Below are 18,233 nucleotides of genomic sequence, written 5' to 3' on the forward strand. Positions count from 1 at the left end.
TCTCCCCAGATTTACCAAAATTTACCATCAAGTATCAGTGTAAACAATTTAAGACCCTTGAACTGAGTAATCATACTGGTCCATAATATTCTGCATAATCTAGACTTGCTGTATCATTTTTTTCCATAACTACTGTTGAGCCGTCCCTTCTCAGTTTTTCAGTTGTGTTTGAAATAAATAGAAAAGGGTTGGTGTGTGATGAGCTCTTCAGGCTGTCTCAGCACTTACTGAATTTACCATTTTTTGTTATTCCACAGTTTGAGATGCTGACAGGATCATTACCATTCCAGGGAAAAGACAGAAAGGAGACAATGGCTCTTATACTCAAGTGAGTATTGAAATCTATTTCATTCCCTTAACTATGTGTTAGCTGTACCCTTGGGGCAGCCTATAGGTCCAAGGTATATGAAAGGTAGAGAATAATAATATGTATTATGAGTTTTTCAAAGCTTTGTAAGGCATTCACAGCTAAATCCTATGTGTAGTTCTAAAATTGCCTTCAGAGTGAATAGCAGGAAGTGAATTACCAACCAGGCCTTACAAAAGAAATATGTATTAGTTTCTGTAATACAGAATGTCATTATCCACACAGAAGTGGAAATAGATTCTGAAGGACAGCTTATGTTCCGTTGTTTCAGGGTTTCGCATCTTTTCCTTAGAGAATTTCCCACTCATTTAGTGTTAAGTGCAGACACATGTATTTTAGAGCTTGAAGCATATCCTTTGTCAGTGTTACATTTCTTCTCTGTAGCTGTGAGTCACTGAGAGAAGTGTTGTTCTCTCTAATCAATATATGGTTTATTAATATTATTTTCATGATACTTTATTTATTTAAATTTCTCTGGATTCCCAAAATTATTCCAACAAACTAACAAAAAAAAATTTAATTTCATAGGAAAAATACCTCTAAAGGTTATGCAGAAAGTATTAAGAGATTCACTAGATCTATTCCAGTGATGCCAGTGATAAAACATACTTTAACTTCAACAGAACAAGATCAGTCCCTCAGTTTGTATTGTGATATGTTTAGGTAGTCATGTTTTTGGTCAGCAAGTTCATTGCTTGCTCCTCCTAACTGCTGCTATACTGCTCTTTAAACCAAAGTGTGATATAGAAAATTTTTGAAAAATCTATTTTCTTTTCAAGTATTGTGTCCTTTCAGAGCCAAACTGGGAATGCCACAGTTCTTGAGCATAGAAGCCCAGAGCCTGCTGCGAGCCCTCTTCAAAAGGAACCCATCCAACAGACTAGGTATGCACATGCATTAAATTGATGCATTTGTTACATGTGCTTGGTCTTGTCAGGTGATAATCATTTCTCTCAGACCATCTTCCCCAAGAGTCATCCTCTTTATTATGCATTTTACATGCCTTCCTAGAATGCAGGAAACCTTCAGAATACTAGAGAAACTTGCAAAGAGCACGGTCAAAGCATTGGAATACAAAACATGCTATTAGCTTGTATTTTCTTTTTCAGGAAAGAGGGAGAGTGAACCACCATCATTTATGAACTGTGTAAGGCAACTCATGCATATGAGAATATAGAGAACTTGGATGACAGGGGTCGTTTTGTTTTATTTTGAGTAGATGAGCTGCAAATCAGAAGTGGGGTAAATAAAGGCAGTAAAATTTATCATAAGCTCCCCTATTCTAAAATGCATTTTGATGCTGTCTCATTTTGGTTGCTAGGAACATTTTAACAGTAGGTTTTCTTTCTTGTCCTAAACCTATTATGTCCTTTCTCACTGACATATTCTCCCTCTTTGTTAGTAATTCAATTTAAATTGTGATAAACTAGGAGGATATATTGGATTTTGTATCTTATGCCATCTCTGCCTTTGTTTGGGAGCTTTATTAAGGAATTCATTACATTTGGTTAGATCATAAACCATGCCAGGCACATAATTTTCATTGAAAATTTAATCTTCAGTTTTTATGTGAAAAAATAAGAATAGTCATATCAAATGAATAATACCAAGATCATAGTATTGTCGTCTTTTTTGTTTAAAAATCGTATCTTGTTCTGTTTAAAAAATATTGAAGATTTATTCTACCTCACACCTTTCTTATATTTCACTGTATTTTAGATGAGTAAGGGAAGAATTTGTTTTTAAAGGAAAAGGAAAAACCAAAGAGTAGTGTGGAATAAATTCAAAGTACACGTCTTATATTTGTCCTGGTTTTCTTCTCCTTTTTTAACCCCTTCTGCAGGACTTTTGTTCTGAGGCCTGTGGGGCTGGCTAGGAATGGGGACCCTGTCCTTTGGCATGCTGCTGTGATCCCACTCCTCCTGGGAGGACTCCACATGACCCACAGAAATGATGTGCTCCCATGGGTCCTTCCTCTTGACCTAATAATAGCTGTTGTAGACTGATAGAAGAGAAAGTGCAAGAACACATTTTCTCAACAGATTTCAATTGCTTCAAGCAATTGGCTTCACATTAGAGAAAATTAGAGTGTTGGAATTTCCAGGTTTAATCCATGTTCAGAAAGATAAGACTCAGCAATAAATATAAACTTTTCCTCACTTCCTTCCTTTGTTTCGTTCTGCTTTCTTTCCTTTCTCCATCTCTTGTTTTGTTCTGCTCTGCACATTTTGTGGTTTCCCACAGTTTGCTGTGCAACCAAAATGTGCTCCAGTAAAGTCAGTGGGCAGTCCTGGATACTAGTCCTTAAGAAAAAAAGTTAATCAATTAAATAAGCAAAGTTCCTTAGCATTTGAAACAAGCTATGACAATTCTAGCCCCAGTATTTTCTCATTCTGATGAAGGAGAAACTTATTTTTCAAGGTTTATAATCTCATAAAATAGAAAGATAAAGTGTTCTATGCATCAAAGCAGAATGTATCTTCTCCATCTTCTCCAACTAGAATATAGGGAAAGAATGACCATTTCTTTGGCCTCTATGCTTAATCTACTGGCACGTGCTTCTGCTTTATATTTTCATGGCCAAAAGTTTAGATGTAGCAGTAGAAAGCTTCAGAAGGCTCTCTGTGTTTTAACTGATTGAGAATCAGAATGAAGGGAGATGAAAACAGATTTGAGGAAGAAATATTTAAATGATTGGCCTAAATGCTGGATTGAAATCAGCGAATAAAAGGCCTGCTTCAGCTTTGTAGATTTTAGGTTTTTCTGGGAAAGGAAAAATAGTCTAAAGTTGAAAGGCAAGTGGAGTTAGACATTGTGTTTTGAAAAACCTTTGGAAAAACAGTGGAGCGTGCTAAAATTAAGTGGGAACTATATTATGGATCAAATACTTGTTTTCAGTCCTTATTTCAGATGTGTGCAAATCTGGAGATTGTTTGTATTCAGTCCAAAGCTCTTTCTAACTTTGGCAAGCTGAAAGAAGCTGGGCTTCAAGAATCATCTTATTCTGACTATCATCTTGCTTTTTGCTGTTCGATGTTGACATTTTAACAAATAGAAGTAAAGATTGTCTAGGAGTTTCACAACTTTGTTTTAAGCCTTTGTTTAAAACTCTGGATTATGAATGAAAAAATACTAGAATTGAATGGAAAGAAGGAAGTTCATAGTCCCGTTTCTCTGATTTTGCTTTGAAATCTGATGTCCATACTACTTCTTTCTAAGAAAATTTTAAGGAATGGAAATTATTGCATTCTTCGGCATCCCTTTTTATGGACACTGTCATTTTCTGAAGCCAAATACTGTACAGATAATCTGCATAGCACTGCTTTGGTAGTATTGCTCTGATGAAATACAACAAACCGTAGATTATGAATGGACATAATTTCATATTACTACAACAGATTAACTGGAATATCAGGCAAAGAAGGTGTAAGCATCTTAGAAAGGAAACTTCACGACAAAATTATGAATTTATTGCATTGATGGTAATTAAGCAATGGACTAATTCTCATATACCCAAAACTCTGGATCTGTTCAGGTGGGTGAATTAATGTTGAGTATTTCAGAAACTGTTTACACTGCTGAGAAGTACAAAGGTTTCAGAGCCCTCAAAATTGACAATTTTGGGCAAGAAAGTATAAAGTAAAAGCATGTGCTAGTAGATTTAGCATAGACGCCAAATAAGTGGTTATTTTTTCCTCAGTCCCAATTGGTTTCAATTGTATGAGATGACAATCTTTAAAAAACAAGTTTATCTTTCATCGAGTGACTGTATATCTTCCTTGCAAACCTTAGAATGAATTTCAAAATGTCTGCCACTGACTGGGAAGCTGTAGAAACACAAGCATTTTATATGCTGAAACTAAAATTCTGGAAAATCCTCTTAACACAGACACTTTTATTACAGGCATAAAACAATCTTAGATAATTAAGTTCTCGATTATTAACATGAGGCAACTTTTATATAAATCGGTGCACTCTATAATGTGTTTAACCTTGCAATCTGATCTGAAAGCATCATTTATCATCTTGGACCCTTGTGGGACTGTAGGGCAGCACTTACAGGCAGTAGGTTTGATGGTGCAGATCATTCTTCACAAGAAGATCTAATTACAAAGTTGCAGTTAAAGTGAAGTTAAAAACAAACAAACAAACAAACAAAAAAAAAAACAAATAGAAATCCAGAGGAAGGTGTATGTCCATAGCGTGTGCCACCATGTGCTGCAATTCAGTGGTCTTCTTAGTCCTCATCCTTATTTCAAGAACAGTCCGTTTCTATGAAGCAAGAGAATCCAGATGGGACTTCTTCTGGGCTTGTTTTCTCTATGAAAGCACATATCTTACCAGTACCACTGTAGATTTGTTGACAGTAGATGAATGGCCTCAAATATTCAGGGTGGATCCAGAGAGGTGGTACTACAGTACAGTACTACAGCACCTCCACTGTAACTTCTCCCTTTGATTTCTGCATGGGGCCAGGATGGCCCCCAGGGGCTCTCTGAACTGTCCCCAAGGCTTACACCCTCAGACCATGTCTCTCCTGCTTCAGAGGGGACTGGGTTATAAGCCACTGCCTGCAGCCAGAGCACAGGGGCTGGTAAGCAGCTGTGGGCTATACCAGTAGGTCTCACAGCAGGGAATATTAGGGAATAAAAATTGCAGGAAGGATTGAGTCTTCTCTGCAATGTAAAATCAGCTGCTATGAGTTAGAAGTCCATTGCTCTTTGCAAACTTTTAGACTATTACCATCCTAAATCTCTTTCATACACCAAGCTAGCCAGAGGTGGAGACAAGCCATCACATTCCCAACAACGTATTCTTTCTGTGCCAGAGCTCCAAGGTGGCCTCAATTGGGAAATGCTAATTTTTCAAACAAATACCAATGTCAACTACATGCTGCATTCCTTACTGCACACTTCAGTCCTCCACAAACAGAAGTAGAAATGAGTTGGTTTGGTTCTTGGTTCTGATTTCTATGTTTTTATAGAGAAAAAAAAAAAAAGTAACAAGAAGTGTGGGTTACACATAGGTCATCTTAAAAAGGTGGGTCCTTCCCATCACACAGTGGTGTATCCACAAGCTTACAAAACAGGAAAAAGTGAAATAGGGCAGAGAAGATTGAATATATTGCCAGTTACCCTCAGCCTAGGGAATGCTACCAGTAACTTAGCAGTGTCTGTAGCATTTATCCTAGCTCTTTGACATTGGTTTGGCTCTTGAGTTTCATCCTCATTTAGTAAAGAACATCGAATGCACATTACAAAGTTTCCAGTCACCACCAACTGAGCACAAGACATTTATCACAGATATTTCTTCTCTGAAGAGTTGCTAAATGCAATTCTTTTCAGAGTAACTTTGTCGGTTTCATCTTTCTGTTGGAACTGCTGAAATCAGAATGAATCAGCTAGGGATATCTAGTACAGACGTAGACTATGCATGGAAAAAACTAAGCTAAGGAAGACATAAAAACAAATCTTGTTACTGTCTTAGTCTATTCTCAGTACAGTCATAGTATTTTCTTGGTGAATAACTAGAAGCCATAATCTGCCTCACAAAGAGCAAGAATAGGATAAACGTGTAATACTTCACCTAAATTCTCTCTTGGTCTCCACCTGCTTTAAGCTCAAGCAAGGAGTTTCCTGAACCTCTTTTGGTTTTTCAGTGAAGCAGATTTCTTCAGCAGATATCTTTTTCATACATTTTTCTGGTCTTCTCCTGAACCTATATAAGTATTTTACATCTGTATCCTCTTTTTCTCAGAATTCCACATCACACAGCTGGCTGCTGCCTGAAGAAAGACCTCCAAATTGCTCTGTACCTGATTCCTGCTAGCATCATTTACTGACCTAAATCCTGTACTGGAAAAGATGTGAAACAGTTGATCCCTATCCCCACTTTCCAAACAATCATAGCTTTTGGATCTCTGTCATATACCCTCCTTGGTCATGTGTTTCCAGGTTAAAAATTCTCAGTCTACTCAGTCATTCCATAGTCTTTCTCTCTGCCTTTCTTTGATTTTTCCTGCTTCTAAAAAATATACCCTTTACTAGGTAAGGGAATCAACTATCTGCCACACTCACAATGCAGGTGTCAACAGACATACATAGCGATGTTTGTCCTCTTTAGTCCCTCTAAGATTTGATTTAATTATGCATTTTTCTGGAACTATTTATCATAATCCAAAGGGTCACCTCAGCACACATAATTTTTTTTTACCAAGCTAGGACTGTTTATCCTCATGTGCGTCACTTATGTTTGTCTATACTACAAGATTACCAGGATAGGGAAGTAATCAGACCTGTATTACTTCTGAATTATTGTCCAGAAGGCCTGACATAATCCTGTGTGTTATGTTCACAGAGTCCTTGCTTTTTGTATTTATTCATCAGTGAACATTAAGCAGACTGTAGGAAGCCGTTCCTGATCAGTGCATTTTAGCAAACATTGGTAATGTCTTGTATACAAGGAGAGCAGATGTCACATTTTACAAAAGCTGGAGTTGACAAGACCTTTCTAAAACTGCTTGTAATGTTGATTCTTCAGTACAAATACTGCATTTAAATGGCTGAGTCCTCTGAGGTGCTGATTGCCTTTTTGCAAGATGCTTATTAATCCTGAGTCCTTTTGAAAATCCAGGCTGCTCAGCATCCTTGTAAAGAGGTGCTGGGTACCTTTGAAAAACTAGTTTCAAAACTGCAGTGTGAAGCCTTTTCTTCCAAGTGTTATTTCTCCAACTAAAAAAATAATGAGAAGTACTATTAATAAAGTCAAATCAACCCCCCCCCAAAATGGCATCCTAAGTCATCTCTGACAGTTGTTTAATTATTACTGAATACTTGTTGTTTTTTTGTGATGGCATTGAAGCAATTAAATTCAACAAAACTAACAAAATAGCAGTCTTTCTAGATTAAAATTCATTACCAGATCTCAGAGGCGTTTTCTTAAATATCCAGTAGAGTACTTAAGAGGAAATTAACACTATTACCAGTGAAGGAAAGATACCACTGAGAGTGATGACTTTGATACTCATGCAAATTTGAATATGATATTTGAAAAAGGGAAACCTGAAACGTTGCCTTATCTCAAATTAGTTGGAGCCTTTTGGTATTTTGAGTCGGAACTTTCTTGTATTGCAGCTTTTCCTACCTGTAGAGGTACAGGAGGATTAGAGAAGATTCAGCAATCAACAGCAATCACTGTTGGTGGCAGTAAGGAGCCATAGCCTTGCAGGAGCACCAGGACGTTTTGGAACCTCTCCTGGCCTTGCTAGTGCCTGTGCTCTGCTGCAGCTGAAATCCTACATCTTACCCGAAGCCCGAAGAGAGCTATCTTGGCAACAACTTTACTTAAAGGAAAATAAAAACCCTCAGCCATCAAGTTTTCATTAATGAAGTGCCATTGTCTGTACATATGCTTGTTTATACAGTTATGGAAGTTGTACTGTTCAGGTTTTCTTGATTAGAAGAAAATTTTAGATGGTGACTCTGGTTTTATCAGAAAAAAAGGAACTGCGGAGGAAATTTGAAGAAGATGTACCGTGCAGCACTCTACTAAACATGACATTATATTGATTCTTTCTTTTTCATGTCAGGTGCTGGATTCGATGGAGTGGAAGAAATTAAACGTCACCCTTTCTTTATTACTATAGACTGGAACGTAAGTGGAGAAACCTTTTAATTTTTTCATTTTTCTTAGCTAAATTTTGGAAGTCCAACTTCCATGTTTATCAGAAAGGTTAAGTGAACTCTTACATAGAAGACCCAGGATCTAGAGCCTTCTAAGTTGGTTCCTATATCTCTTGCATATGTATAAATATATATATATATATTAATGTATCTAAATATGAAGAAACAGAAAGCTCCTCAGTTTTCTCTGACTTCTTTTTTCCATTTTGTTTGATGGGCTGTCTTATCACAGTACTATCTGAGGCTATTTATCTAATTTCTACATCCAACTCTGCATCAACTGTGAAAGTTGATGTGAAATGTGAAATGAGTGAAATGATCAGCTTTAAATGAAACTATTCCTGTAATGTTTCATATTCTCTGTACTCAGCCCTGCTGAGGCCACACCTCAAGTACTGTGTTCAGTTTTGGGCCACTCACTACAAGAAAGACATCAGGGCCATGGAGCAGGTTCAGAGAAGAGCTATGAAGCTGTGAGGGGTCTGAAGCACAGGCCTTATGAGGAGTGGCTGAGGGAGCTGGAATTGTTCAGTCTGGAGAAGAGGAGGCTCAGGGGAGATCTTACTGTTCTCTATAACTACCTGAAGAGAGGTTGTGGAGAGGTGGGAGTTGGCCTCTTCTCCTATGCAGCTAGCAAGACTAGAGGGAATGGCCTCAAGTTGCACCAGGTGAGATTCAGGTTGGATGTTAGGAAATACTTCTCCAAGAGAGTGATTAGGTTGCCCAGGGAGGTGGGGGAGTCACCGTTCCTGGAGGTGTTAAAGAAACATTTAGCTGTTGTACTGAGGAACACGGTTCAGTGAGAACTATTGGTGGTAGGTGGACAGCTGGACTGGATGATCTTAGATGTCTTCTCCAACACTGGTGATTCTATGATTCTATATTTTAGTTGCAAATGAAAACAGAGCCAAAGAACTGGATTTGAAGGAGATGCTCAAAAGAGAAGCTGATGTTCTTGTTTTTTATTCTTTTATGTTCCATACTGATATATTTGCCCTTTCTCATTGGATCTGGCAAGTGGAACTAAATCCTAGTTTTATCCTTTACAATGTCAGGGACCTCCAAGAATCCTTTTCTCTCTTGCAATTATTCAGAGTAGCTCCAGATCCTCTCTTACACATATCTGCACATGTAGCTCCAAGCAGCCCCAAGACTTCCAGGCTCACCATTTCCCAAACACAACTACTGGCACTGGCTGGTGTACAGCAGGTTGTTCTACATCATGCCACGGAAATGGTAAATCTTCTAAGGCGGCTTTATTGACACCTCTTGTCTGTTTTGGCCTATGTTATTGTCAGACAGAATCTGACTCTCCTACGATACTGTGATGGGTGCTACACATATGTACTAAATAGGAGGATTTTTGGAGCAGTGCTTTTACATTACTGGGTATACAAAACAGCCAACCAGTACAGAAAATAGCAACTCCTCTCACAAGTGGTTGATGTTTTATTGAGGTGAGTCATTAATTTAACATCAGTGTTCAAAATTGGAACAGCAGTCATTTTATCAAATATAACGTAGTTCCAATAAGAAATGTCAGACAGACATGATTCATAAAGTGGTAAACAAGGACTTATTTTATTGCTATCAGATACAGCTCATAAAGCTAGCAGTAGAGTTTAGCTAAATATTCGATTCAGACTTGCAGCAGGGTAAGCCTCACTTTTTTAAACAAACTTGGAGGCAAATGTTTTTTGTTCATGATTTTGGCATCTGTCAATGCATCAGAGCTCCTTTTTTCCGCATCCGCTAGTATTTTCTTGTTTAATTTAGTCTGACTTGTGTTATGATATTGTTCTGTCTCTTTAAAACAGGTCACTGTTCTTACTGGTGCAGTAAATTCTGGTAAAACAGTGTGAATGTCTGTCACACAGCCATCCTCAAACCACTGCCCAGGGCTTTTCAATAAAGCTAATTCCTCTGTGAAAGCACATTTTATGGTGCCCAAATGGCCTCTAAATGGCCTGCAGAATCATTTATTTTGGAAAACCGCATGAAGCTACTTTGAAAAGCATGCTGAAGAGTTGGCATGAGTCATTAACATGTTACAAGATGATCAATGAAAGTGGAATTTGAGACTTTTCTTCAAGGCTCCACTGTTTTTTGTCCTCTTACATATGTTCTGGAGTCTAGATTCTCCTTCATCTTCTGCTTCTTACTGATCATAAGATGCTATATAAAAGCCTTACAACTTTTTCACCTCTAAAGGTATACAAAAAAACAGAGAATCTGTAAGAGATTTTTATTAATACTGTTACTGCTTCTGTTCTTCTTATATCTCCGTGGTCTTCATCTTCGGGGCAAGTGTTTAAATCTTAATTTAGTTGGAAACACTGGAATAGTGATGGCATCCCTCCTTTCCCTTTTGCTAGTGTAGCATCTCCTTAAATCATGGAGAAATGAGCCAGTGTATCTCACAAAGATCCACTCTTGCCTGTCCTAAGGAATTTGCACAATCCTCCATCATTTGAGAAAGTTCATGTGGGCAGGGAAGGGAAGTATATGCCATGACCAGGCTACATATGCACGAGCATAACTTGGAGCTAGAGAGGGAAGCATAATTAACTCCCTATGATGTCTTATTTAGACTGTAACTTCGCTGTAAAATATAGCTGTAAAAACTTATTTTAATCTAATCTGATTAGTTCTCATTTGCACTCTTGGATACAGATGAATCATTGTTGCACAGGTCAACAACTATCATCTTTATAATACAGTTCCTCGTTTAATCCTAATTTTATTATCACTCAGGGAGATCTTGGGAGACTTACATAGGTGCAGCAGCAGTAATGTATTCATTTCAGAGTGATATGAGCCACACCAGTCCTGAACTAAAGCCAAGACTTGGGGTTAGGATGGTAATCCAACTGTTAACAAGTTTTCTATGGACAGAAACAGAGCATGTATGGAGAGCAGAAATGGATCAGGCACAGGTGTTCAGTGCTGATCTCTGTATTGTTCCAAGAAGAATCACCAAACAACATTGATGAGGCAGGATGTGAATTTGATTTATATCTTTGTAACAAAGGCCTCCATGAGCAACAGGCAATCTATCTCTCCTGGAGAGCTTCTAAGGCACCTTGACAACTGTGATAGACAGGACTGCTGCAATTGGCAGCATAGAAACTTTCAGAGGCTGTAGTAAAATGATCCTACATCAGAAGTCCCTTTGTCACAAAGGATCACAGTGGGTTACTGTCTCCTAGAAACCCAGTGTAAAAAGAGGTCATTTTTAAGCAAGCTTTTTCCTACAACAGGAGTGACATGCTAACTAGGGAAAAAAAACCACCAATCTGCTTAGTATCAAGTTTATAAAAAGATTCAAAACAGAAATGAGAGTTAGTTCCTTCTTTCCAAGTTATATGTGATGTCTAGATATCATACTGATGAAGTCATTAGAATTGCAGGCAGAAATGTATAAATCGTATCTTCATTTACTGTCAGAGCTGTTCCCTTGGGTTTTGAATAAGGGCTTGGTTATTGTCTCTATCAGTGAAATGTTTACCTGTTGGAGCAGTCATTTCCCACTTGTTTCCCATCTTTCACTGTCTTTAGGCAGACACAACCAGACACAGTGTCTGGTTTGGATGCAGGCAGTGAACACAGTGGAAATGACAAACATGGTGTAAGGAGCCCTGTTTCGATGCTCCAGATGCTCATGCTGAGCACAGCAGAAGCAATGGGTGCAATCCTAGGAAATAAGGACGTGGCTATGGAAAATCATCCTCCTCTAGTCCTTTCCCACAGTATCTTGGCTGCATTCTCATATTCTGGGGCACTGTCCCTCAGTCCCGGTGTAACATCTGCTGTGTAGGTAGCACTAAATGAAGAGTCTAATACAGAGTATTTATGCCAAAACATAAATTATAGCATGAGCTAATTTCTGTATGAGTGTTATATTTACAGCTATTGTCATCTAGCAACAAAACTTCAAGTCCCCACTTCCCAGGATGAAAAATAGATGAAGGTTTCTGCAAAAAATCTGTCTTACTGCTCTAAAGCTTTTTGTTGGCACTGTGACACAAATTGGATAGATCTTCTGTTAAATAAATGGGCTGTCTTTTGTGATCAAACCTGGGATTCACAGGAAGATCAGCTGCCCAGCTCCTCCTGAGCTTAAAGTGCTTACTGCCCTTGCACTCTTATCTCTCTAAGACAAAGTGACCCAAACTGAGTTGTCTTCAGATAATTTCAATCACTGGATCTCAGAAAGCACAGCCTGGTTCCTGCTATTTGTATTACTGTTTCTTCTTTCCAGGTCGTGCTTAAAGAATTTCTGGCTTTTCATTGAGAATGAAAAATGAAATCCATTTTTGCAGACTGCAGGCAGAGGAGTGAAACAAAACCAGTGTTTTTTGTTTAGTTGACAGACTAAATTAGAACTGGAGCAAATGGCATGCTAGAAAATGAACTGTCAGATACAGCTGGGAAGAAGTAGAAAGAAAGAGGACACAAGTTCTATTTCCTCTAATATTAATCAGAGATCAAACTGAACTGGAACTGTGTTATTTAAGGCAGATTTTACCAACAGCAAAAGTTGGTCTGGAGGCCTGAATTCTGCTAGCTTTTCTATCATTTGCACCTAATAGCTTTATACCATTAATCTAGGAGAGGACAAACATTTTAGAAGGCAGTTCATCTTTTTGTCTGCTTATTGGGTTTTCTGTGACAGGTAGATGTATTTTTGCAATACAAGCGCATCACTGTGGAGGGTAGCATCCTTCTTCTGAAAGGTGTCTGAGGAATAGTTCAATTTTTTATCAAAGAAGCTCGGTTGAGGAAATGACTAAATAGATTTTAATTAAACCATTTCCTCTTTTTTTTTTTTTTCTTTTTCTTTTTTAAATATGTTTTCCAGGCACATGTACAGACATTTTCTTCTATGGGTTTTTTAGGAGTTCAAACCAGGACTGCTGTGACTTCAGAGAATCATAGAATGGCTTGGGTTAGAAGGGAACTCAGGGTTCATCAAGTTCCAACCCCACTGCCATAGGCAGGGTTGCCAGCCACTAAATCAGATACTTGATCAGACTGCCCAGACCTGGCCTTAAACATCTCCAGGGATGGGGCTTCCCCAACCTCTCTGGGCAACCTGTTCTAGCACCTCACCACTCTTTCAGTATAAAACTTCCCCATCTAAATCTCCACTCCTTTAGTTTTAAAGTCCTATCACTATCTACCTGTGTAAAAAGTTTATTTTCCTCCTGTTTATAAACTCCCTTTAAATACTAGAAAGCTGCAATGAGGTCTTCCTGTAGCCCTCTCTTTTCCAGGCTGAACAAGCCCAATTCCTTCAGCCAATCTTCACTGGAGAGGTGCTCCATCTCTTGGACCATCTTCATGGCACTCCTCTGGACCCTATCCAAAAGCTCCACATCCTTCCTGTGTTGGGGGCCCCAGGCTTGGATGCAGAACTCCAGCTGGGTCCTCAGAAGGGCAGAGTAGAGGGGAACAATCACCTTGACCTGCTGGCAACCCCTCTTCTGATGGAACTCAGGTTACCATTGGCCTTCTGAAATGCAAGCACATGCTGCTGGCTCATGTTAAGGTTTCCATCAACCAGGACCCCTTAGTCCTTCACAGCAGGACTACTCTCAAGGAGTTCTTCTCCCAGTTTGTTTACATATCTGGGATTACCTCGACCCAAGTGCAAAACCTTGCACCTTGCTTTGTTGAACGTTATTAGGTTCACAAGGTCCCACCTTTCAAGTTTATCAAGGTGCCTCTGGATGGCAACCCTTCCTTCTGCTTTATCACCAAACTGCTCAGCTTGGTGTCATCAGCAAACATGATGATAGCTGTTTAAAATTCACCAGAAGTTATTTGGGAGCCTGATAAAAATGCTCAAGTACAATAGTCCGGACTTATCTTGTTATGTCATTTGCCACTCTGTTTGATTTATGTTGGAAGAGATCAATGTGGAATAGACATGCCACCAGCCTCAAATAATTTTGGGACTGTGATAAGACATGATCAGTTGATATGTTTTGCCTAAAATGAGAAATATTCTTGGAAAGACTAGAAGGATCTCAAATCCTCTGAGAGATTTGCTCTCTGTTTTTATGGAAAACAATGGCCATGATTCTTCGGTCAGTTTGTGTCACTTGTGAATTGGCACCCACAGGATATGGGCCATTTAAAGGAAGATGTGTTCTGCCTGCAGTAAGCCTTTACTTTTAATTCTGCACTGTGCCTTAGTTTGCTTCAATGAATTGGCTTTGGTTGCAGTGGTTCTCTCAGAGCAATAGAGCTGGGATAGCAAAGCCTGCAGATGACTCTGCTCTGCTCATTCTTGTTCCTCACAATTCGATCTAGCTACCTGATTCAAAAAGCTGAGCAAAAAAATATTTTAGGCTGTTGATCTTTTGCTGTTCCTAATCATCTAGTCAGAAACACCGGAAACAAACTCAATTGCAAGTGGAAAAGGAAATGGAAAAGGGTGTCAACCAGTTTGCACTCAGGAGGTTCCTTTCTCCCACACAAGCAACTTCTTTGTTCCCATCCCCTCCCAACAAGCGGATCTGTGATTACACATCTTTAGGTGGCATGTGACTCACGATGATTCTCAAATCCCTCCTCAGTAGAGGAGGATGTGGGTTAGGGATTCAAAACACAAAAGTAGCTCCAGCAGCACATAAGAAACTGCAGATGGAGGGAAGAATCAAGATCTTGGCAGAATATGGTTATGATAATGAAAAGAGAGTGCAGTTCCCAAATGATGTACAGTTCTAAAATGTTTTCCAATTTTTGGACCTCACAGGATGAGGAGTGCATTTAATTCAAGGAGGAAGCATGTGTGTGTGACCAGATTGCTTTTTGCAGTAGAGGCACTGCAGTTGTGAATTAAGACAAATAGAAGGAAGCTGGAAGCAAATAGCTTACTGAAGGTTAAATCCTAGCAAGAGAAAAACCCACAGTAGGTGCTGAGTGCTCTTTTAAAGCGCCCTGCAGACAGAAAAATGTGTATGTTAATTAATAGGTTGATACTTTTCAGTTGATGAGTGACACTTCCTGCTTAAGATCGCAATTGGCTTTTAATTATTTGGAAGACTAGCTTTCCATTGTGGTTTACAACAATTATTTATCTCTTTTTCTCTCAGAAGATATGGAGCAGTTTTGCGCAAGCAGGAACTTTTTATGGTGAAATGGCCATTAATTACTGCAGAGTCATTTCCAACCTCACCATTCCACTTTTCCGAGGAATCATAATTCAGCCACAAACATCTGCTTTATACTAATGCTAATACTATGCTGCAGAATGTCCTGCCTCAATAACCGTTATTTATCTATGCAAGATAAAGTTTAAATTATGTTGATGCATATATATATTAGGTTTGACCACATGCTTGATATTGTAGAAGTTAATTCACCACAAAAATCACAGTTTAAAAAAAAAATCTTCCTGCTTGCAGAGAGCTGGACAGGCATATATTAATCTCCATTAAATGTTTTGGAAAACCAGCTCATTATGAAGTTGTTTTAAAAGTTACCTTGAAAACATATATAGTAAACAGTCATTAAATTGCTCTCTAGCTCTTATCTTGATTTGAAAGTTTGAAAGAAACAAAATATTTCTGCTCAGACATGCTAATTATTGGAAACTGTTTGTGGCAACTAACTCAGTTCTTTGAAACCTGAGAACAAAAGCAGTGCCAGAAAGGGAGCAGGCCTAAGGATGGAAACATGGGGCAGGAAGTCAAATGGGAGCTTTGTTCCTGGTGCTACCATCAGTATGGTGCTCAGTTTTGGCCAGTTCAAGCAGAGATAATGCAAAGATAGTTGAAATCAATCCTTTCCTTTAACCTCCGTAGGCTTTGGGTCAGTTCCAGACATACTAAGTTTGTTCATCTTCCAGAATATGTGTGTGTGTGTGTGTGTGCATATGAATGCTTACAAAGGAACACAGTGGAGCAGTTTCTTAAACATTGCTAAGTATGAGTAAAGAGGCCAGGAGATCCCTTGTAACAAAGGCAAGGTATTAGTATACATATAGTATACATATTAGTATACATGCCTGTTACTTAGGTGGTCCCCTACATGCTCCCTCACTCCCCAGCACAAACTCACCCAGACGTTACCTGTTGTACACCTTCCCCTCTTCCTTAACTTCTTCCTTGGTTTTGTTCCTCTGCTCAGTTGCTCAGTCTACATTTACACCTTTAACGTGATTTCCCACCCATCTGCAGTGCTTTCTTCCTACTAACTTCAGATGGGAAGAGTGGATGGATTTCATCTAATCTTCTTCTGTGAGCTCCTTCCATTTCACCAGATATGCCAAAAGAACAAATCTCTTGTTTAGGTTGTGAGCTCCAAGCAGCAAGGCCTGTTGCTCAGCTCCATCTGGCAGGGTGTCAAACATATTGCTAGTTCTTGACAAACAAAAAAACGCTAAAGCAGTCACTGCTTCCAAGTGGTTCTTTGAGCTTGTTATCACTAATGTGATGCTCAGCTCACCCGTATGTGGTTTCCTAGTGTTACCATTGTATGTTCCAATCCTGCCCTTAAGATCAGTGGATTTCCAGATGCTCCAGATAGACTGTTCATGGTCTAAATTTTGACCAGAAACGTGTTTACATTCTGAGTCCTGATAACTTAGAACTGCAGGAACCAGCCAAGGCATAGATTTGAAGCCTGCCAGTTAAACAAGAGTCAGTACTGTGGCTTCATCATCCTCTTTGTCAGCCCTGAAAGGATGGCACTGGGCTAACAAAGGCCACACCAAAGCATGGAAACCTAAATGTGAGTATTGAAGAATTTGTTGTCAGGTTGCTGACTGTAATTTGTTCTTCTTCTAGAAACTGTACAGAAAAGAAATCAAGCCGCCTTTCAAGCCTGCAGTGGGACGGCCAGAAGACACTTTTCATTTTGATCCGGAGTTCACATCTCGGACCCCCACGGGTGAGCACAATGGCACATGGGTGATGGATCCTTTTAGTGATTCACAGCATTCATAATCTCCCTCCCCATTCCACTGAGTCAAAAAGTCTGATCACCTGTGGAGTTGCTGGGTTTTGTGATACCCAACGGCAAGCAAAGAGTGTTCTTCATTCCTAAGAAAAGACAGGAACATTTCACCAACTTCACATTAATATGTCTGCATTGTTTATAGTGAAACAATGTAATTATTGGCTATTTTATTGCTGTTATTGTTGCTTACATTAGCTGAATGTAACTGTTGTAGGCTTCACAGAACTTTGTATCTCTACAAGTTAGTATTTAATTATGTATTCCATAGATGTTCCTTCAATTATTAAATGAGCTCTACTGCCTAGAATCAAGTTTGGTCAAAGTTTTGCATCCAGTCACTTGCCAGTCTAGTAGTTCGCTGTTTCACAGAAGGCTTTCTTTAGTCTGGAGGTTGAAACAGCTTTCTGCAGATTCCTAAACTCTCCTCTGACGATTCTAAAGATGCCGTTCCAATACTGACAGTTCATCATTGCAGGTACAGTTTTACATTACCTTTTCTCAGGGATTCATCTGAGTTTGAGTCAGTTTTTCTGGTCACTTATTTCTCAAGTCCACATCAACGTTTCATTTATGTTGACTCAGCCATCTACAGAGCCCCACAGAGAGCAGAAGCGATCCAGGCTGTAAGTGGTGATTTGAACAGGAATCAAACCAAGATCATTGTGGTAATCCAACTTAGAGTTCAGTCCACATATGGTTGCACTGTTGTAAGTGATTGGGCAGCTTTCCACAACCAGCACAGGCATCTTAGGCTGGCTTTCTGCTGAGAAAATGCATGTAAAATTGCACCTCAGGCATCTAAATCTGCTCTTCTGCAAATAAAATAATAGTTTCTAGTTGTTTCATTCCGAAGGCAGAACAATTCAGGGGTCTTTGAACTCCCTTGCAGTGGGGAGGTTAGTTGCAACATCCCCAGCCAGTTTGTTCACCTGAGGACAAGTCAGCCAGCCTCTTCCTGGGGTAGATCCAAGCTCCTAAAGCTGCTCCAGAAAGATCACTTTAAGACTGCAAACCACCACTCTGGGAGCACTGTGCTTTTACACTCGCTTCAGGTGTTTTCTCCTTTGCATTCTCCTCATCCACACATCACATTGCATTACTTTAGCCTTTGTAATTTCTGTAGTCAAGGTGCTCCACAAAGCACAAATAAAGCATCCCACAGCTTTTTCCCGCTCCCTGGAGAACTTCTGCTAATCCAAAAGGTTGCCCTGCCT

At 39.2% G+C, this 18,233-nt stretch overlaps 1 protein-coding gene across 5 annotated transcripts in view; it reads left to right on the forward strand.

Annotated features, from left to right (window-relative positions):
• The window catches only part of RPS6KA2 (ribosomal protein S6 kinase A2), a 272,066-nt gene that overhangs the window by 225,177 nt on the left and 28,656 nt on the right, over nucleotides 1–18,233 (forward strand). For all 5 annotated transcript variants that reach the window (XM_046939777.1, XM_040697491.2, XM_419611.7 and 2 more), the window contains 4 exons: nucleotides 258–328; nucleotides 1,163–1,251; nucleotides 7,956–8,020; nucleotides 16,848–16,950. In XM_046939777.1, coding sequence (XP_046795733.1) covers nucleotides 258–328; nucleotides 1,163–1,251; nucleotides 7,956–8,020; nucleotides 16,848–16,950 — 328 coding nt within the window. The remainder of the gene's footprint in view (nucleotides 1–257; nucleotides 329–1,162; nucleotides 1,252–7,955; nucleotides 8,021–16,847; nucleotides 16,951–18,233) is intronic.

Source organism: Gallus gallus, chromosome 3 (assembly GCF_016699485.2).
Source record: "Gallus gallus isolate bGalGal1 chromosome 3, bGalGal1.mat.broiler.GRCg7b, whole genome shotgun sequence".
Taxonomy (NCBI): domain Eukaryota; kingdom Metazoa; phylum Chordata; class Aves; order Galliformes; family Phasianidae; genus Gallus; species Gallus gallus.